Source organism: Ictalurus punctatus, chromosome 4 (assembly GCF_001660625.3).
Source record: "Ictalurus punctatus breed USDA103 chromosome 4, Coco_2.0, whole genome shotgun sequence".
Lineage (NCBI taxonomy): Eukaryota > Metazoa > Chordata > Actinopteri > Siluriformes > Ictaluridae > Ictalurus > Ictalurus punctatus.
The window spans coordinates 3,836,470-3,858,894 of NC_071284.1; the positions used below are offsets into that span (position 1 = coordinate 3,836,470).

At 37.5% G+C, this 22,425-nt stretch overlaps 1 protein-coding gene across 12 annotated transcripts in view; it reads left to right on the top strand.

Annotated features, from left to right (window-relative positions):
• Positions 1-22,425, top strand: part of LOC108264731 (ryanodine receptor 1) — a 96,062-nt gene that overhangs the window by 2,229 nt on the left and 71,408 nt on the right. For 10 of the 12 annotated variants that reach the window (XM_047154685.2, XM_017466546.3, XM_053677842.1 and 7 more), the window contains exons 2-9: positions 14,519-14,638; positions 15,939-16,037; positions 16,606-16,626; positions 18,830-18,904; positions 19,059-19,137; positions 20,750-20,862; positions 21,029-21,128; positions 22,254-22,350. In XM_047154685.2, coding sequence (XP_047010641.2) covers positions 14,519-14,638; positions 15,939-16,037; positions 16,606-16,626; positions 18,830-18,904; positions 19,059-19,137; positions 20,750-20,862; positions 21,029-21,128; positions 22,254-22,350 — 704 coding nt within the window. The remainder of the gene's footprint in view (positions 1-14,518; positions 14,639-15,938; positions 16,038-16,605; positions 16,627-18,829; positions 18,905-19,058; positions 19,138-20,749; positions 20,863-21,028; positions 21,129-22,253; positions 22,351-22,425) is intronic. The other 2 variants (XM_053677843.1, XM_017466548.3) reach the window with 1 other exon arrangement.

The following is a 22,425-nucleotide window of genomic DNA, read 5'->3' on the forward strand; positions in this document are numbered from 1 at the left end:
ATATATATATATATATATATATATATATATATATATATATATATATATATATATATATATATATATATATATAAAATATACAAAAAAGTGTGTTTCTTTATAATATCAGACTGAATGTAAACAAACTGCACTAGGAGATGAGTAATGGGTCCTTATGTACTCTATGAGAGATGACCGAGAATTTGGGTAACCATTTAATATCTGTCGTAATAATTATCTGTGCAAATTCATATCTGGATTGTTTGAGCCTTTGGATAAATATTGGCTACTGTATAAACAGTGATGAAAGCTGTTAACACAATAACATAAATGCCAGTGTTGGGAGTAAATCCACTCAGAATGACACAAATGATCTTTTTCTACATGCTGAACAATAAGGTGGTGCTAATAACACTCTACGATGCCTCGATGATGCTGTGTGTGTCCTTGCTAGGATAGTTAATAGTTTCTCTATTGTGCAATTTTTACGCCCATTTTTGAATGGTCAGTGTAATGAATTGTAATGATCGTATTACATTGAGACATTATCAGAGCAAGATACACTTAATACATGCTGGGTGTGTGATTTATAACGTGCGTGAGTGGAAGTTTTTAACACTATGACGTAAATCAGGTTGGAGTAAGTGTTAAGAGAGAAATGATATTTATTTTATATGAAAAATGTGGTTTCTGTACATCATGGCAAGTTCTTACCACTCTGTATGTTTAAAGAGGACAGCATGAAATGACATGCAGTACAAGAGCAGCATCGCACCATTGATAAATATTAAATCATCGCTGTATTTTGGCATGTTTGTCCTTTAAAAAAAAAAAAAAAAGGCTACACTGTTCTAGAAATATGAAAGCCTAGTTCAAATACTTTTTATTTTATTTTTTATTGTTGGATCATTGATCGCTTAACTTAACTGGTTAACTATTTCTGTTTTCCATATCGTGGTATAGTGTCATTATGATCACCCCTAAAAGAAATGTTGGATAGCTTTCAGGGGGTGTCCAGGCTCCAGGTTATAACAGATGCTTCTTTTTATAGTTTTGCCACTATAAGTGTCTGACACTCAGGGGGAGGAGAGCAAGAAAGCCTGTGTCCTACTTCTTCGTCGCTTGAATCTTTCGGGAGGATTCTACGTGTGTTTGTAAGAATTGTGAAGGTCCGCCTATGTTTCTAAGCTATTGAATTATGTCAAGTGCACAAAATGGAGAGAGGAAAGCAGCTCAGAGAGGAAAAGGAAACGTTTTAGTAACTTAAGACTGTTAAAGTGTGATGCTATTTGTCTTGGAGAAGCGTCCTCACCTAATACACCTCTCCATTTTTATTTTACCTCAGAATTGTTGAAAGTGCACATTCATATCCAAGGGAAAAGGTGGAACTGAAGCTTGGTTGAATGTAGAGGAGATATGTAGAAATAACATGGTCCGGCAGAGGTGTGGGTGCTAGGAGGGTTTTAACCAAATGCCTGCTGGTTAAATGGTAGTTAATATTGCACCCATATAACACAGATGTTTATGTATGTATATATCGAATAATAGATTTTCCTCAGAAACTGTTATAATGATGTTCATAAAAGTTCAGCAAAGACATCGACCATATCTTTGAAAGCTACTAGTGGCAAACTGGATTAACCAATCAGGATTGTGCATTTTTCCCATTTCTCTTTCAAAGCTATTAGCTATCCATCTACACTCCTAGCTGAGTATAAGAATACTGACATGGAGTACTGAAATTTTACTGCAGGATGACAAAAAAAGGGTATATCTTGTTTTATATGACATTTATAAGTTTGCATTTCCCCCTAATACTATCATCGTATTTTAAGAATTTTCAGAGGTGATGCCATGTATGGCAAAGTTATTATCCCGTTCTTGCAGAACACTAGCTTTCCATTCCATGGGCAGAATGGAAACTGATGTATCGGACAATCAATTTCAATCAGTATAAACGTGCATTATTTTATCGCTGCAACTCTGTTAAAAGATTAGTCAGAACACTGTTGGGTTTCTGTGTGTAGAGTATCGTGACTCTCTGTATAGCTGCTGGTGAGCAGGGCAATGGGAATGGGGAGGGGTGTGAGCCCGCAGCTGGCCAAACAATTCACCACAATAACATTGGTATAGAAATAAAACAGACCGCATAACTAAAACTTTTTTTTCTTTTTTCTTTTTTTATTGTAAAACACCCTATACAACTGCCACAATGAAATTATAACATTTAAATCTAGTAGGGTAGGTTAAAAAAAAGGAAAAGAAATAAAGGCAAATTCTTAAAGCCCTTAGTGTCTGTTTTCATTCTAAATACCATCACCACTCCTACTACTGGGTGGCATGGCATCCACCCAAAATGCATGAGCGCATTGCACTTATCAATATGCAGAGGTTTTTATTTAGTGTATTTCCTCACCCTGCTCCTGAAATTCATTCCTGCCTCACACCACACCACTGGCCTCCAGATATACAGTAAAAGTGTGTATAGAGTTAGAGTTAATTTTATTTAAGTGCTGCTGTGGTCCCAGTCATATAAAGACAGTTATTTCTAACTGGATGCTAGGGTTTGGCTTTGCTGAGCACACACATGTTCACGGTATAGTGAGGCAGAGAGAGAGAGAGAGAGTGTGTGTGTGTGTGAGAGAGAGAGAGATGGAGAGATGGATGGGGAAGTACAAGCACCTGTTTCACTGGTGTTCATTCAATCTGTCACGATCAGCTTTAAAACAATAAACAGGTGCTCTCAGCTGTTGCTTCGCATGCTTTTAAAGCGTGTGAGTTTAACGTGCTGATATCAGTCCCTAATTGATAGTTGTATGCGTGTGATATACGATGTGAGTGTCTGCTACAGCTGTATTTGAGTAATAACTGAGTTCAGTTTGCAATTTAAGCAAAATTATTACTGACAGTCATCTCTAAACAAACATTAAATATTCATCCTAGATATTACTCATCTGCTTTTTTTTTTTTTTTGAGCAGGTGTCAGGAAAACAATGCCATATGATACGCATGTGTCTTTAAGCATTAAAGCTGCACCTACAATATCTCTTCATATCTAGTTATTTACACAACCTAAAATGCTAGATTTGATATTATTGACTGTTTTCTAAGAAATATAATTCAATTATTTTCTTCATAGGGTATTTCAGCTATTCATAAATGATGCACTATATGTCGACTCAGCTTAATAAGTCTCTGAAAGTGTCCCATTTACTGCAGAATTGCATTTTGCAGCATGAGGTTCACCCTTCATATTTTCTTAGATTTCAGATGAATTAACCGTCTGCAAAATTTATTCGCGCACGCACCAGGAGGTTGCTCATCTGAGCCATGACTGGCAAGAGAGAACCAGGACTATAATCAAGCAGCGGTCTATATTGTGTTATGTCAAAAGATTAATTTCTTTGGTTTTAAATGAAAAAAAAAAAAAAAAAAAAAACTATTTTTTTTACAAAATGTACCTGTAGTCTGATTACTTTTTTTTTGATGTAACTGTAACAGATTACAATTACCAGTTTTGTTTTTTTGTATCCTGATTATGTAACCCTGTAACATGATCCTACTACTACTGCAACTACTACTGCTACTACTAGAACTATTACTATTACTACTGCTACTGCTACTAGAACTATTACTACTACTACTACTACTGCTGCTACTAGAACTATTACTACTGCAACTACTACTGCTACTACTAGAACAATTACTACTACAACTGCTACTAGAACTAATACTACTACTACTACTACTACTACTACTACTGCTGCTACTAGAACTATTACTACTGCAACTACTACTGCTACTACTAGAACAATTACTACTACAACTGCTACTAGAACTATTACTACTACTACTACTACTTCTACTACTGCTGCTACTAGAACTATTACTACTGCAACTACTACTGCTACTACTAGAACAATTACTACTACAACTGCTACTAGAACTGCTACTACTACTACTACTGCTACTACTACTACTATTACTACTGCTACTGCTACTAGAACTACTACTACTACTACTACTACTACTACTGCAACTACAACTGCTAGAACTATTACTACTACTACTACTACTGCTACTACTAGAACAATTACTACTACAACTGCTACTAGAACTACTACTACTACTACTACTACTATTATTATTATTATTATTATTATTATTATTATTATTATTAATTAGAAGTAGTAGTTCAGTGTGCATTATAATGGGGAAAATAATGAAACAAGTATGTTGATTAGGTAGTGAAAATAAGATATTGCAGCAACAACAACAACAACAAAAATAATAATTAATAGGCTGTAAATAATAAGCAAGTAAACATAACCAGAATGCAATGAATTGAGTTAATAAAAAAAAATCACATTCCAAATTTCACATGCCAGTAGCAGAAGAGTGAATCTACCACAATTCTTTATTTAAAAAAATAAAAATAAAAATGCAATTACTTATCAAAATAAAAATAAAAAAATCTTTGCTCAAGTTAAAGTAGAAAAGTTGTAAACCTGCCTTAAGTATCAAGTTAAAAAAAAAAAAAAAGACAAGAAAGATTCATAAAAGAAAAAGGACGTCTGTTTAATTTTTCAAATCACACACTGATTTTACTTACTGTTGGTAAATTAATTCCATGATCACCAAGGGACCAAGGAGCATGGGGAAACATAAGCAAAGGTGATATAACAGCTTCGTTCCTAATCTCTCAAATTTGATCTAGCATGATAATTACTTATTATCATGACCATACAAACTATCCCCAAAATGTTAATCGCTAGGTGCCACAATACATACAGCCGTGATAAATACAAAGTGCATGTAAAAGCAGATAGATTACAGTGATGGGTATTAGGTTTTATTCTTACTGTCACATCTGTTCATGTAGATCAATTCCTGGAAGCCATCTGATGCTAAAAGTCACCTTATGACTTTTACAAATATATGATTGTAGAGTAATGGAGTGATGTTTGAAAGTGTAGTGAGCAGAAAGAGAGATTTTTCTTCTGGAATGTAGAAAGTCACAGTCAGATGTATTAGGTGAAGGAAAAAGCCGAGTAAATTACAGATTCTTAAACACCTGAGTATAGTAACAAAGTAATTGCACTTTGTTACTTCCCAATTCTGACCAATAAATTAGAAACTGCACCACATTCTTCTTTATGTAATAGAGAAAAATGCTCAACAAAGTAGCATGGATCTTAAAAACTGAATGTAATCTCTGTATGTAAAGAGATGATGATAATAATAATAATAATAATAATAATAATAATAATAATAATAATAATAATAATAATAATAATTCCATCCATTTTCCATACCGCTTATATGGTATCGCCTGGAGCCTATCCCAAGAGACTCAGGGCACAAGGTGGGAAACACCCATGATGGGGTGCCAACCCATCGCAGGGCACACTCACACATGCAGTCACACACTTCAGACAATTTGAAAATGGCAATCGGCCTACAACACATGTCTTTGGCCTGGGGGAGGAAACCGGAGTACCCAGAGGAAACCCCAAAGCATGGGGAGAACATGCAAACTCCACACACAGAGAGCAGGGCAGGAATTGAACCCCCAACCCTGGAGGTGTGAGGCAAACATGATGATAATAATAATAATAATAATAATAATAATAATAATAATAATAATAATAATAATAATAATAATCTAGGCCAAGGTGGTCTAAATAATGGTCTAGGCCAAGGTGCTTTAAATTATGCTACTACTTTTGTATTTTGGAAAACAGAACCACTTAAATTTGTTTGAACATATCAGTGGATACAAACAAAAATAATACCTGCACACGCAAGATTTAAAACCTTTTGCTCCTTCACAGCAATTAGGAACTCAATGGACATAGCTGAGATTGAGGAACTATCAGAGTTAGAATTTAACCTCTAATTTAATAACTGAATAGAGACAATGATATTTAGAAAGCTAAAAAGATACAGATTGTCATTGCATTACACCGTTAATAAACGCACATTGCACTCACGACATCTGATATATTATTAGATACAGTTAAATTTGTCTAACATTTGCTCAGTAGGCTTTTTTTAATTGTATATGTGTATATGCGTGTTATGTGTCTGGGCTTGTGTTCAATGTTGTGCATAATCAGTAGTTAGTGAGTATAGTTCTCCTGATTAGAAGTTTGAGCTAGTGTGAACGTGCCTCCAAACTATCTGCCAGTCAGCAGTGCAGGGGAATGCGAGAGTGACAGGTGCAGTCACCGAAATAGAGTCGAGGAGAGAGAGAGCGAGAGAGAGAGAGAGAGCGAGAGAGAGAGAGAGCAGGAGAACGGGGAGAAGGAGGAGGTGACGATGTGAGGAAATGAGTTAAAACTGAGAAAATTGGCAAATAATTGTGAACTTGTTGTCTGGAAGTGTGATAGAAGCCAGAGTCATGTTTCACCAAGAGAAAAAAATCTCTTTCCTGTCAGATGGGGATTGAGAGTTCACGACCAGGGTCAATTTTCTCAGTTTCACTTTGCTCAGCACATACAGTCTAAGCCAGATATTACTGTGTGCCTTATCCTCTATTTTCTTTCTCTAGCTCACACATTAATTCCAGAATGTATTTCTAAGTGTGTTCCTTACTCAGTACGGCAGCGTCTCATGGAAGAGTCCAGTTTGTTCCTGCTTCTGCTGTAATTTGCTCTAATTTGATAATGACTTTAATGGTGGTTGTCTCGTAAAGAGGAGTATTTTAAAATGATACACTTTAGATGCTAGAACTTTGTTGTTATCTTTTTTCACTACAATTCATCTTGGATTCAACCACTGCTATCCAACTCTGAACCCATATATTATCATAATTTCACAGTGGTACTTTATTGTAACTGTAGTTAGGACATTATTAAACCATAACACTTCATGTGTTTATACTATGATGCTTTTGGTAGCATATTTTAAACTATTACATTGCCATTGGTGGTAACTATGGCAACTATACTTAATATATATTAAACTATAATACTTCTGTTGTGTGTTAGGGTAACTATATAACATTATCTATATGATGATACTGTGGTGGCTTTGCCTCACACCTACGAGGTTGGGGGTTTGAATCCCATCTCTGCCCTGTGTGCGTGGAGTTTCCATGTTCTCCCTGTGCTTTGTGGGTTTCCTCCAGGTACTCCAGTTTGCTCCCCCAGTCCAAAGACATGCATTGAAGGCTGATTTGCATTTTCAAATTGTTCGTAGCGTATGAATGTGTGTGCGATTGTGCCCTGTGATGGGTTGGCACCCTGTCCAGGCATGTCCCCCGCCTTGTGCTCCGAGTTCCATGTGATCCAGGTTTCCCTGCGACCCTGTGTGCTATTGAAATTGGATGGATGGAGACCATCATGGTTTTACTATGGTGCTTTAGGACAATTATATTCATACCACTATTGCATTCTTGATTCTGATAGGTCAGAGGATGTTGATTAATTTTCTAGAATAGCAGATCTGACATTAGTTCTGGCTGCAAAGCAATCACAGGTTAAAATTAATGTGCTGCCACTAATACCTTATTGTTTCTATAGTAACAATTCTCCAGCATCAGTGCTTTGTGACAGTCAGAGGTAGAGCTGAAAGTCTTTAGGACGGACAATTTTCAAGTTTCTCAATAAGATGACAAGCTGAAATATTTGGTCTTATTAACCGCAAGAGAAAGAAAATATATAGTAGTTGGTGAAAGAATGACTGTTTATACGGATGTGATCCCAGGAACCATCCATCCATCCATCTTCTATACCACTTATCCTTTCTTTAAGGTCACGGGGAACCTGGAGCCTATTCCAGGGAGCATGGGGCACAAGGCGGGGTACACCCTGGACAGGGTGCCAATTCCCAGGAACTAGCTTTTATTATTATTATTTTTAAACAGATGTTCCACAAAATTAAACAGAAGCGGCATAAGGGTTTTATGTTATATGTTTTAATAATTTTACATTTAAGCATTTATTACTTAGCTGAAGGTAGCATTCATATGAAGGTAGCAGAGAATATTGATATTTCTAAAACCGAATTTAAGACCAGTCTTTTTAGTTTGGCTTTTAAGTGAATTTAATCTCTCAGTTCCTTAGTATTTATAATATTGTTTAATGCTTTGTGTGTCTATGATGGGGTGGGGTATTGGTATTTTAATGTGTAAAGCACTTTGTGTTACATTCTGTTTGTATGAAACGTGCTAATAAAAAAAAAAAAAGCCTGATTGATTGAGCTATAACACTAACATAATTGACTATAGTACTTTATGGCAACTGTGCTTAATATACTGTATGTTAAACTTTTAATGCTATTAAACTATGGTTTTACTGTGGTGTATTATAGTAACCACAGGGGTTGATCAAAGATAATACAAGAGTTTATGGTAACTTCTATATATCTGGACCATTTTGTAACAATGATACTGCCACCATTACATTTTATTATTACGGTCTTACTGTTGTATTTATGCTTACAGATACTGTGTGTTAGAATTAGTAAAAATACATCAGACAAACGTCTTTTTTCCAACAGAACACAGTGGTTAATTTCCTGGGGTCTGCTAATATTAGGTTGGAGTTGTGTTGGGTGATGAGTTATGATGGTTGGGTAAGCCAAAAATGTATAGGATTTGATCAAAATGTCTGTATGGTTTGACATTTCATTGCTGTCTAATTGCTCATAGTTGGCAATGTCAGTGTAAGCATTTGGAAATTTGTTGTACTATAGAGGGCAAAAGACCATTTTGCCCCCCATAAATATCACACCAACTGAGACTACTGGTTATTCAGCCATAGTGGAAGTAACAATCAGTTCAGGGCACACAAAAGCATTTTAAAAAGGTCATCCCTTCAAACTCACCCCTCAACCTGTATCAGTTTTCCCTGCCTCATCTTCTGTGCAGTGTAGTCTGCACATTCACCCACCTCATCTATCTTTCTATCAATCTTGGAAGGGCTGTAGTCAATGTAATGGGTGCAAGTTGGAGCTTTGGCATGAGAAGATCTAAATCAGCAATTCGGCAAAGGGGGAATCCTTCAATTGTCTCTCAGTACAGACTGTAAGTCACTGATGTTGGTGGGTCTGTGCAAGGGAGCCTTAAAAAACAACTGGAAGCTGTCTAAAGGAATGATGGATCTCTCATCTTAGTCCTCATATCATGCATATAATCCTTACTGAGTCCTTTTGCCTTTGGTTTGTCTTAATTTTAGTTATTCCGCTGAAGTACCCATATTTTGGAGGGACATGTTAATAGTGTGGCCCATGTGCTGAGAGCTTTGTGCTGAAAAATAAAAGAAATAATAATAAATGTCCAGTTCTTTCTCATCTTTTCGAGACACGAGACTGTAGCTGGTTTTGTTAGGTCCCTTTGATGCCAGCCACCTGTAGCTGACCTTGGGAGGTCTTTTTTGAAAGTAGCATGGTGGGCACATGCACCCACTGAGATCACAGAACCTTGGTTGACTACCGTTGAGTCACACTACAGAGTTTAGACTTTGTTGACACTCAGGTGAATCACCGTGGGCTGAATATTCAAACCACACGGGCTCTTAACCTGCTAAAGTCTCTCATTGTAAATTGTGAGTGGGTAAAAAATTAGTCCGAAAGAACAACCAGTGTAGCTGTTCTTTGAAATGAACATCATGAACTTAAATGGTAGACAGGCATTTCAATTTTAATTATATATCTGAGCTTTGTTACCTACATAAATCATGAACACATTACAATTTCTTAGTTGATTTTTTATTTATTTATTTTTTTGTAACAGCATGCCCAGACGTGATTTGTTCCTCTCTTACTGCAGCAATTTGTTATCAATGATATTACATTTCTTTAATTGAATAATTAAATAATTAAATTGAATGCTGTGGAACATTCCTTAAAACAAGTTAGTTATAGCGGAGAAACCAGAAATTGAAAGTTTTGAAAGTGCTGAAAACTCAACATTTTCCTATTGCAGAAAACTCACTGACTGCTACTGAAATGCTGATACTGGAGACTCCTTCCATAATCGCTAACTAAACATCTTCAAGAACTCTTCATCATATCAATAATTATATTATGCTTTGTTAAATAACACAGCATTAAAAAAAAAGGTCCTGGTTTTAAATCAGAACTTAATTTCTAAACTTAAATTCTAATTAAACTCTCAAAAGTCTCAATGAAGTCAGGTCTTGTTTGTGTGTTTTTTATTTTCTGTACTACTTTTACTTTGTGTCTAAGTGTCACTTGAATCCTGTCCTAAATATGGCTTAGCTGTAATCTTATACCTGCCTTAGCTGACTATTCTTTAATCTTCATTGAGCCTGTCTTTGGAACTAATCATACACACATTATATGCTTTCTATTCCTATTTGTTCACCTTAATCTCTGTGAATTGTGAAGCCTTGGAATGGCATGTTGCTATTGGTCGTGTGTGGAGAATAATGTAAAGCACTGTAGATCCCCCAAATCCCCTCATGGCTCTAGGTGCATTTGTATGGCCATGGGTTAAGCCTGTGAGTTTGGGTGTTCAGGACTGCAGCTTTGCACATGGATGTCTCCGTAGTGAAGCTGCTGATATGTTCATTTGCAGACCTGCTTGTGTTGGTTCAGCAAAAGAAACCTTTCGACTAATTGTTTTAGTATGTTTTTTTTTTTCTTCCACTTTTATAGTCCAGAAATGTTGGATTTGTCCAGTACATGTCAACTTAACTAGCACTTCCATGTCTTTCAATAACCCACAACTTCGAACTAAGGATTAGTAAATTTACTTAGGCTTGCTGTGAATGCTCTCAGCATCCCTTTGCCCATCAGCCAAAACACTTGAGCCAAAATAAAGACCGTCTCTGCTTTTCTTTGGGCTTTGTTTACGCAAACGACCTTGTGTCAACCTTGAGGGATTTCTTGTATTTTGAAGGCAGTTTTTTTTTTTTTTTTTTTTTTTTTTTTAATCTTGGGAAATATATTTAAATAGATGCGTTGCACCTTGAAATACGCCCCCCCTCCCCATCATACTTGTATTGCATAGTGTACATATTTCTTTCTCATGCTAAACTGTCAATATACTATCTAGTAATCGATCAATATCGCATAATCACACATCAAATGTCACATATTGCATAGTAATCACATAAAAGAAATAGTATTTATGAAAATATAAGAATCGCAAACACTTTGATCACACTAGGAAAATATGAGTAAAGAGTGGTATAAATCTGTCACAAAGTTTAAAAAAAGTCATGTATGGTTGATTGATAGATAGATAGATAGAGAGAGAGAGAGAGAGAGAGAGAGAGAGAGAGAGAGAGAGAGAGAGAGAGAGAGAGAGAGATTGACATATATCTTGTAACTCATCCCTTGGCTAACTATAGAGTAGTGGTTAATAGCTGTTAAAACCATCCTGCTGAAGCAAATTAACATTAGCTATCTATGGATAGAACTGTATGAGTGTGACATCATTAAATCCTTTTATAGCTGACATTGTTTGAACATGACCACTATTTTGGAGTTAATACAAAGCAAATGTAAGTGGAATGGTGGTGAAGCTGAGGTGACTGTCTGTGTGGGTTTCTTCCGGGTTCTCTGGTTTCTTCCCACCTCCCAAAAACATGACAGTGGGTACTGTAGATTGACCACTCTAAATTAGTGGTCTAAAGTAGTGTGTATGTGTGTGTGTGTGTGTGTGTGTGTGTGTGTGTGTGTGTGTGTGTGTGTGTGTGTGTGTGTGTGTGTGTGTGTGTTTGTGTGTGTGTGTGTGTGTGTGTGTGTGTGTGTGTGTGTGCGTGTGTGTTTGTGCATGATGCCCTGCAATGCCCTTTAGTGTGCATTCCTGTCTCATGCTCAGTGTTCCTGGGACAGACACCATAAGTTCTTCAACCTTGACCAGAATAAAGTGCTTTTTGAATGAATGAATGAAGCATATGTAGTTTTGGTTAAAAGAAAAACAACAACAAAAAAAAACATACTATTGTGCATTCTGATACATACACAAAAAGAAACAATAATGTTGTATCTTCAAAAGGCCTTAAAACCTATTGTGTTTGTTTAGAATTTTATTACTGTAACATGGCATTATTGTCTGGCACAAAGAAGACTGCAGACTGGATTCTATATCTACTGTTTGTAAGAAAATGTTTTAATCATTAACTAGACTATAAGTACAAGCTCCAATGTGCTGCCTGTGGTTTGTTGTTGTTGTTTTTTTGTTTTTTTTTCCCAGACACATAACTAGGTACAGTTGTGCTCATAATTTTACATACCCCTTGCAGAATCTGTAATATGTTAATAAAAATAAGAAAAAAAGCTATTTCACATAACACGTTTACATATTCTCCACAAGACACAGTAATAACTGAATTTACACAAACGAACCAGTTCTAAAGTTTACACACGTTCGATTCGTAATACCGCGTGCTGTTACCTGGATGATAAGCATTTGTTTTATGTTTTGTGATAGTTCTTCATATGTCCCTTCTTTGTCCTGAGCAGTTAATCTGCACATATATGATGTTGAAATCCATCTTTTCACAAGAAGGCAAAACGATACATTTAGAGCCTGGGTGGGGGGGTGTAAACTTTTGAACAGGATGATCAGTGTAAATTGTTATACCCTAAACTGTAAGCTTATCTTAATCGACTGATGTGTCTTCTTTATGTATGCGTTTATGTTTAGATGATATTGATATTCTGTAGGCGTTTTATCAACTTAATTACATTTTTTTTTTATTATCCTTACCCACATGTGCTTAAAGAAATGATTTGCCCATTGTATTTAATCTGTATAATCATCTCAGACCTATCTTCCTTCATCAGTGACTACACTGCTATCTGATATTTTCAAACCGATGAGGAGTGTGAGTCACCGGAGCAGCTGGCTCGTTTTAGAAATTTAGAGCACTGCTTCATCTCCATATCAGGGCCAGGTCTCTCTCTCTCTCTCGCTCTCTCTCTCTCTCTCTCTCTCTCTCTCTCTCACGCACACACTCCTTCACAGTAACACTGAGACTTAAAAATTACTGCTATATATATATATATATATATATATATATATATATATATATATATATATATATATATATATATATATATATATATATATATATACACATACATATATACTGTCTTTTCTGGACCAAATATCAGATTCATCCATCAGCCGTCTCAACATATATATATATATATATATATATATATATATATATATATATATATATATATATATATATATATATATATATATATATATATATATATATATATATATATATATATATATATATATATATATATATATATATATATATATATATATCAGACATAGTCCAGAGTATTTACAGACTGTAATTGAAGTAGTCTGGAATATTTAGAACTTTCTGGTGCAGCTAATTGGAATTCTTAATAAACTAGAAACAGTACATTGTGTATGTGTGTGTGTCTGTGTATCTGAGGAGGTTGGTAGAGGCTGTAGAATATAATAAAGGGCACCCTGTCCCCATTTCCTGTGTGTGGAATAGTTCAGCAGACAGATTTGGGCTGTCAGAAGATAAACGTTGGACTAACTCCAAAGGAAGAAAGCATTAGGAGATTACACACGCTCTGTAGAACTGGACCTGGGGAAGTTCTATGGCATTGAGAATATGTTATGGTGGTGTCATCATAAAATAGACATGACATTTCATAAAGAGTGGCGACAAGTCCTCAGTGTCTAACATTTTTTTTAAAGAGAGACATGATGTGTATAGGCTTGTTATGATCAACGATAGTATCGAGAATCGCAGATACAGTAGATTCCAACTATCGTGATGTCTATCAAGTTGGACGGACAGCATGTTGTCTGCAGCTTCAAGACTGAGAAAAATCAATTGTGGTGTTGTTCGTAATATGTGTTTCCTTTTCACCTATATTGTAGCCTATATGGGGGCATGGTGGTGTAGTGGTTATCACGGTTGCCTCGTACTTCCGGGGTTGGGGGCTCAAATCCCATTAAGCGAAAAACAAAGGAATGACTGGATGCTAAAGCTAGCTGACTCTTAAGGAGCTTCCAGTATTATTATTTTTTTCTGTGTAATGATGTAACATGTGCATGACACATGCTGCCTATGTCTGGCCATGCTCCTTTCTTTTCCCCACATCAAAGCCACATTTGATACTATTGTCAATCAGCGACAATAGGACAATAGCTAATCACACATGACCTCACAAGCTTAGATCAGAATGAAACTACATGCTTCCAAGTGCAGAGAAAAAAAAGATGTCTAGAGAGAGGGATATAGTATGCTTGCATAATGAGTGACAGGGGAACAGCTGAGAATGCACTGTGTCAGGTGGAGAGTTGGATCTGGGAGTGTTTATTGGTGTATTTACACCCCACCATGCCTCTAGACAGGCCTGTGTGTTTGTTTTTGTCTTGCTGTGTGTGTGTTAGAACAACTCAAATCTGTACCTATTAATGTCCCACATTAGGAGAATTAATTAACCATAAGCCCATTGTCATGCACCACTCTCAGTTGTCTGGCTTTATTTGTCCTATGCTCCTGATTTTTACTAACATGTATCCTTTTTTCTTATCGGTGCTGTGCGATCTCAGGATGACACGGTGGTGCTCCAGTGTACAGCGACCATCCTGAAGGAGCAGATCAAGCTGTGCCTGTCTTGTGAGGGCTTCGGGAACCGATTGTGCTTCCTTGAAACAACATCCAATGCCCAGGTATCTTCTGGCCTACGACAATAGAGCGGTCACAAACTTTAGATACTCAAGTATTTAAAGAAAGTCTTTTGAAAGGCACAACTGTCTAAGCATTCGCCTTTTTCTCTGGAGGGCACAAGTTCGAATTGTGAAAATGCCACAGCTGTCCATGATTTGGAGTCCAGGACAACATACTTGTCTTGCTGTCTGGGTGGGAGGGATGGTCTAAATTTCTCCTCTGTCAATCAGAGCAATGGTAGCCAATAACATGTATCTGTTATGCTGCATTTGACTAAAACGCATAACTCAATCCTGGCTGCTCCCAGCATCAACGGTCAACAAAGCTGCACTTCTTACCTTTAAATGCATTATATTGTATGTACATGTTCTAGTATTTGCTTTAGATACACATACAAGCATAACTGCTTTGTTAAATCTATAACTTCAAGTATGTAGTTCGTTGTTTTAGTCATAGATCAATCCTCAAAGTTGGATGCATGTGTCTGTAGGGATGGGCCATGGTCGCTTAGTGGTTAACATGTTTGCTTCGCACCTCCGATGATGGGGGTTCGAATCCCGCCTGTGTGTGAGAAGCTTGCATCGTCTCCTCGTGCTTTGGGGGTTTCCTCCGGGTACTCCGGTTTCATCCCCCAGTCTAAAGACATGCGTTGTAGGCTGATTGGCATTTCCAAATTATCTGTAGTGTGTGCGATTGTGCCCTGCAATGGGTTGGCACCCTGTCCAGGGTGTCCCCAGCCTTGTGCCCTGAGTTCCCTGGGATGGGCTTCAGGCTCCCATGTGACCCTGTGTAGGATAAGCGGTATGCAAAAGCCTGCTAGCTTGTTGCTGAGAAAAGATGAAAATGGAGGCATCCATGATTCCTCCCCCCGCTTTTTAGCTCCACAGGGGTCAAAAATGATTCCAAGCACAGAACCATTCCATGTTTTCTGACTTCTCACTTCAGCATTAGCTATTATATACAAGGCAATTAGTGCTCTTCAAAATGGGAGCTTCTGGGAGTAGATGATAAGTGAAGCATGCTAAAGTATTTCTAAGCTTATCATATTTTTTGCAGGACAGATATGACTGATACTATTAAAGGAAACATCCTAAATGAAAGCATGCTATTAAAAATCTTAAAGTCATATCGAAACAGGAAATGAAATTTTAAAAAGACGTTTCTAATACAACAAACATGACTCTTCTCACATATGATGTTCCATAACCAAAGGGAAATGCTCCTCGAGTTTAAGAGTGCTAGTGTAAATTTCTATTTTTACACATTCACACATTTTTTTTTTTTTTTCTGTCTTCTGTCCAGAATGTGCCCCCTGACTTGGCTATCTGTGCCTTCATCCTGGAGCAGTCACTCTCGGTTCGGGCACTACAGGAGATGCTGGCCAACACCATGGAGATGGAGGTGAGAGCCAGAGACGTTAAGGAACAGAGGAATAATAGAGTCAAAGGTAGAGAGGATGAAATGAGATGGTAGCTGAAGTGCTAGGTGACTGTGAACTAACCAGAGCCTGGTTTCATAGTAGAGTGTAGGTAAGACGATGTAAAGTGTGTAGTCTTGCGTTACGTTGTGTAGACTTTGGGTGAAAATTGTCATGATGAGCCCACCTTAGTTGTGCTGCAAAGTAAAAATAAACGAAGAACAGATTTTAAACTAGAAAGAAAAAGTTAGAAAAGGTTTTTTTTTTTTTTTTTTTTTTTAAGTTGTGAAGCTCCAGGATAAGCTCTGTTATTACAAGATACGCTTTACTAATAATCTAATCAGCTGTTCTTTATTTATTTATTTATCTGATTTAGTTTCTGATTAGAGTTGACCTAAAGGTTGTGTTAGGGCATATGGAGGTGATGTAAGGGACGTTCATGTCTTTGCCTTTGGACAACACATCTGTAGAGCTTCTATTAGCGTATCTTAACTTCATCTGCATTTTTTCTCTCTTCCCCCGACACCTCGTCCCTTTCTCTGCCGCCCATAGGCAGTCGATTTGGACCAGTGGGTATGTCCTTGCACATGTCTCTTGTTTATTTGTCTACCCCAATCTGATCTAAGCACCTCTCCTCCACTTCTTCCTGTCCTTCTTTCCCAGTGTGTCTCGTTTAGATGAAATGAAATGGTGCTGCAGTTACTGTCCTCCTCCCCTGAGCCTTCTCTTCCTCCTCAGCTTTGTTCACGCCTGTTCCTCATACTGACTGTATAGCCGGAATCTCATTTGGTTTCCAAATGACATTTCCGACAAGATATAGTCCCAGAGTAAACATCAGAAAGAGAGAGAGAGAGAGAGAGAGAGAGAGAGCGAGCGAGCGCGAGAGTGAGAGAGAGAGATCCAGTGGTTCAAATCCTGGTGGTCAAGGCTAGACATCCCCTGCTTTTTTTTTTTTTTTACCTTAGTCACCTGCCCATTACTCACATAAAGCTTACCATGGCTGTACATTTTACAAACTAATTGAGGATAAAAACAAATCAACTAAAACCCTTTTTTTTTCATTTTCTTAAAGAATCACAGAGTTGTCTTTGGATTAGTGCCTGCCACACCGCCATTTCATGCAGCACCTTCACCCTTTCACTAACTACCATCCCATCTTTTACTTTTTTCACTGATAACAAGCTTTCATTTACTATATCATGGTTTTGTAATCATTACTAAATACTAAAACATTCGCCATCCTCCTTAAGGTCAAACACAGCATGGCGTCACTGTTTATTTATATATATATATATATATATATTTTAATTTTCCTTCTTTTCTTTTCCCTCATCTCTCATCCATTCCATTGTTTCCTCATGACTTACAGGAAGAGGAAGATTAAGATAAACACACATGTCCGATTAACTAATTACCAGTGGATATACAGGTCTTGCTTTAAACAAACATACCATTTAGGATAAAATACCTGGTATATGATGGACAACCCAAAAATTCCCAGAATTATTAAAAAAAAAAAAAAAAAAAAAAAAAAAAGGTATACAACATACAGCATTTCTCCTTTAATCCCCTTCAAAGTACTTTCCTTGTGGTGCAATACACTTGTCCCAGCGTTTAGATCAGAGAGCTGTCTATGTGAGAAAAGCAAGCCATTTTGAAGCTGAGAAAAGAGGGAAAAGCACAAAATTGTGTTGTTTAGCACATCTAGATATCATATCCGAAATCCTAAATTCTCGTCTCATTTCCATCTTTTGATCTCAAACCCAAATATTTCTGATGTTTAGCACAAACAGATGAATTGGCCTTGCCGTTCTAATCATTTTGGAGGGAACTAGAAGTACTTCAGGATATAAAAATTCAGCAGTAAGGATATCTGGGTATTAACTTGATACGAGAGATGGAGAGAGAGAGAGTGAGAGAGTATTAGCAGGACCTGTCTCTAGAGACAAGCAATGGCCCATGATAATGAGAATAGCATGGCATGTGGAAGTCCCAGCAGGAGGGAGGGGCGGAGTCAATGGGGATTGAATCTGACACTGAGGTGCTGAGAGAAAATCCCCTCGCTGCTACTGTCAATAAAATGACAGATGGTGGCGTAACACACTGACCCACACAGGTGGATTAAGGTGTGCTTAACCACAGAGACCTGCAGTGTGCAAACTCTCTCTCACCCGAGCCATGCTACTCACACAGATGACGATGTTTACAGTTATAGTAACGCTGATGATAATCACTAATAACAATAATCATTGTGTCTCCTCATTCCTAAACCTTAAGGTAAACTGACCACATACTGTATTGTGACTTGTGACCTCATGGAAGCCTTTTGTGAACTCTTTCGGTTTGGTGTGGACTGTGACCTTTGTTTGACCTTTGTTTGTACTCATGTGTGGTCTTTCCTGTGGTACCGTAACTCACTTCCTTCAAGCTTGACAGGAGGTGAAGAGATGCCCATTCCTCCTTTGTGCGGCTTCTCTTCCTTCTTTCTTCCCATGATTCTCTGTGTGTTTTACATTCTCCTCTCATCGTTTGTCCTGCTACTTATCTCTGTTTTTAATGTATGAAGAATGAAGAAGACATCCATTTTAAAAGGAGGATGCTGTGGCATATACAGTACACAGCACATTCAGGCACACACACACATGCGCATGCACAGACACCTATTCACAGATGTTTATAACCACCCAGTCACACTCCCTTCCCAGGTATGAAGGAAAATAAGTGTATACCTATGTTTAATACTCTTCTCTTCTCTCCTCTGGCTCTCCATCTCCAGTCCTCTCAGGGAGGAGGCCATCGAACACTTCTATATGGCCACGCCATCTTGCTGAGACACAGCCACTCTGGCATGGTGAGCCACAAATCAATCAGTCATTCTACATTTTCAATGTACAGCGGAACCTGAGATTGATTGATAACGATGTTTTTATTATCACAGTATTACACTGATAGTTAGTTTACACTGTCATACTGTATATACTAAGCATCATACCTCATACCTCCAGTACCTCAGTTGCCTGACCACATCACGCTCGCTCACGGACAAGCTGGCCTTCGATGTGGGCTTGCAAGAGGACTCTACAGGTACACACACACACACACACACACACACACACACACACACACAGGAACATTCATGCTTCTGACATGGGCAGAAATTTTCACAGCACGGTTTTTGGTGAAGTTTGCTGCTGTTTAGTGAAACTGAGGATGCTGTAGTATGATACTGGCAGAGTCCAGATTGACAGGGTTGAAAAAATGTTAGGGTAATCGGAGTTGGAGATAAAAAGGATGAAAACCAGAAATAATATGTTATTCACAATAGAACATAGAAAACATATCAAATGTTTAAACTGAAGAAATGTACCATTTTATGAAAAAAAAAAAAGGTAATTTTGAATTTGATGGCCGCAACACGTCTCCGAAAAGTTGGGACGGGGGCAAAAAAAGGCTGGAACAGTAAGTGCTAGTAAAAAGAAACAGCTGAAGGTTAATTGGCAACAGGTCAGTAACATGATTGGGCATAAAATGAGTATATTAGAGAGGCAGAGTCTTTCAGAAGTAAAGATGGGCAGAGGTTCACCAATCTGTGAAAAACTGCCTACAATTTGTGGAACGATTTCAGAATAATGTTCCTCACCGTAAAATTGCGAAGACTTTGAATATCTCATCGTCTCATTTAAAATGGACTGAGGCAAAGTGGAAAACTGTTCTGTGGTCAGACGAATCGAAATTTGAAATTCTTTTTGGAAACCGTGGACACCGCATCCTCTAAATAAAAGAGGACTAAAGAGGAGAGGAACCATCCGGCTATTTATCAGCGCTCAGTTAAAAAAGCCTGCATCTCTGATGGTACGGGGGTGAATTAGTGCCTATGGAATGGGCAGCTTGCACATCTGGAAAGTCACCATCAATGCTGAAAGGTATATTTAGAGCAAAATCTGCTTCCATCCAGATTCCATCTCATCTTTACTTCTGAGTGACTCTGCCTGTCTAAGGTACTCTTTTTATACCCAATCATCTTGCTGACCTGTTCCCAATTAACCTAATGAGAACCTAATGTTCCTCAAGTTGTTTCTTTTTAATAACACCTACTTTTCCAGCCTTTTGTTGCCCCCGTCCCAACTTTTTTGAAACGCATTGTGGCCATCAAATTGAAAATGACCTTATTTTTTCCTTAAAATTGTACCTTTCCTCAGTTTAAACATTTGATGTGTTTTCTATGTTCTGTTGTGAATAAAATACGGGTTTATGAGATTTGCAAATCACTGCATTCGGTTTTTATTTACATTTATTTTAATGTAAATGTAATGTACATTTATTTTAATTGTTTACATTTTACACAGCGTCCCAACTGTTTTGGAATTGGGGTTGTTTATATATACACACATGTACAGTATATATCAGCATGCACTGTACTGTATATTAGCACTTTGTTTAAAAAGTAAGAACAGTTATGAGACTTCATAGGTGTTACCAAAATATCTACAAAACTAGCCAAGAATACACAAAATATTGTGTATAAATATTGAAAGTCAGGGGTTTCACATGCTGGCATGATAAACGGTGGATTTATTTATATAATAAAGGCGTTACACAGAATGGACATGTGCCATACACTGTTAGCTATATTTTCTATAATGCTTGTGAGTATGTGGTTCATGGGGTTTCGTAATAAGGCACGGCTTTACCGTAGGCGAAGCGTGCTGGTGGACCATCCACCCTGCATCCAAGCAGAGGTCAGAAGGTGAGAAGGTCAGAGTGGGAGATGACCTGATCCTGGTTAGCGTGTCATCTGAGAGATATCTGGTAGGAAATGCCATCTTCCTTTGTCATCTTTTCCTGCTATTGGTTCTTCCTTTTGGGTACATACATATCTCCTGGCATATACACTGTTGTTACAGCATGTGTATGTCATTCTGAGTATCTGTTTGGTTGTTGATTATGAGTTCCTGTGATTTTTGTGTCCTTGCAGCATCTGTCCTATGCCAGTGGGGACTTGATGGTAGACGCCTCGTTCATGCAAACTCTGTGGAACATGAATCCAGTGTGTTCAGGCTGTGAGCTAGCAGAGGGTAAGCTTTTGTTTAATCACTTTTTTTCAAATCTAATTTTTGCAGTTTAATTTTAGGTCCTGGCCCTGTGTTCAGAATGGCAGCGTTGTGTTTTCTGACGTGGAGTTTGAGGATTCTGTGGATTTCTTTTTGTGAATTGAATCGAATCGGCGAAATTGCAATTGCATGAAATTGTCTTTCGCAGTGATTTTATTTGTTGGTAAATGAGACCTTTTAGCTGTACTCACGTCCGACATGTATGAATCGAAGAGGGCTTTGGCTGAATGTGCGTTGTGATGACATGATGTGCGTCAGTTCCATGTATATTGAGAAAAAGCTGGCAGAAATCAATGGGTCCAATTGATACTACACAAGAATTCTCTCAGGATGTTTTTATTTGTGGTCATGTTGGTCAAGACATCTCATCTTAAGCACAGCACTGGCTAAAGTGAAACGACAAATAAGAGGGACACGTGTGTTGTGAGAAATTTTGGGGGTCTTTTTAGCCCAAGGTTAGCTTTGTTAGTATGTTAAAGACAACACCATACAATCAATATAATAAAGTAGCTGTATGAAATAGGATAGGATAAAAACAAAGAAAATCTACCAGCTCCAGATGGACTCACTGATAAATAATAATAATTTGATTCCTCTGATTTCTCCCCAAAAGCCAAAACAAGCCAATGGTTCATCACAGTAATGTCCTTTTTATGTCGATGGTGCATTATCCAGACAGTACCAGGGAAACCATGACAGGAAACTAAATATAGGAACACCCACTAACAACCAAAGCGATCTGAACAAAGCAAAGAGAAAATGCTGTCAGTATTAATGTAGGGTAAGATGTATTTTACATTTACATGATCATTATCCCTTCCTGTTGTGATTACTACTTGACTAAGGTTGTCTAAATGATCCATGGCATCTATTTTGATTTTATAACAGTATAATTGTCAATTTATTCTGAAATACTCATTATAACATATCAGTAAATGCGTTCACTGTATGTATGATACATGATGGTCAGCAAAAATATCACTCACACTTCTGATTCCAAGCCATCAATATCAATATTTCAGCAATCAATATTTCTAGCAATTTTGTTGATTTATTAGTTCTCTGTTTTAATGTATATTTCCTCAATAGGTTATTTGACTGGAGGCCATGTTCTACGCTTGTTCCACGGTCATATGGACGAGTGTCTGGCCATACCGCCACCCGATCAAGGAGAAGATCAGCGCAAGTAAGAGAAACAAAGACAGTGTTCGCGAGCATAAGGCTTTGGCATAAATGTATTCTCGTTTTCTCTTTCATGTGT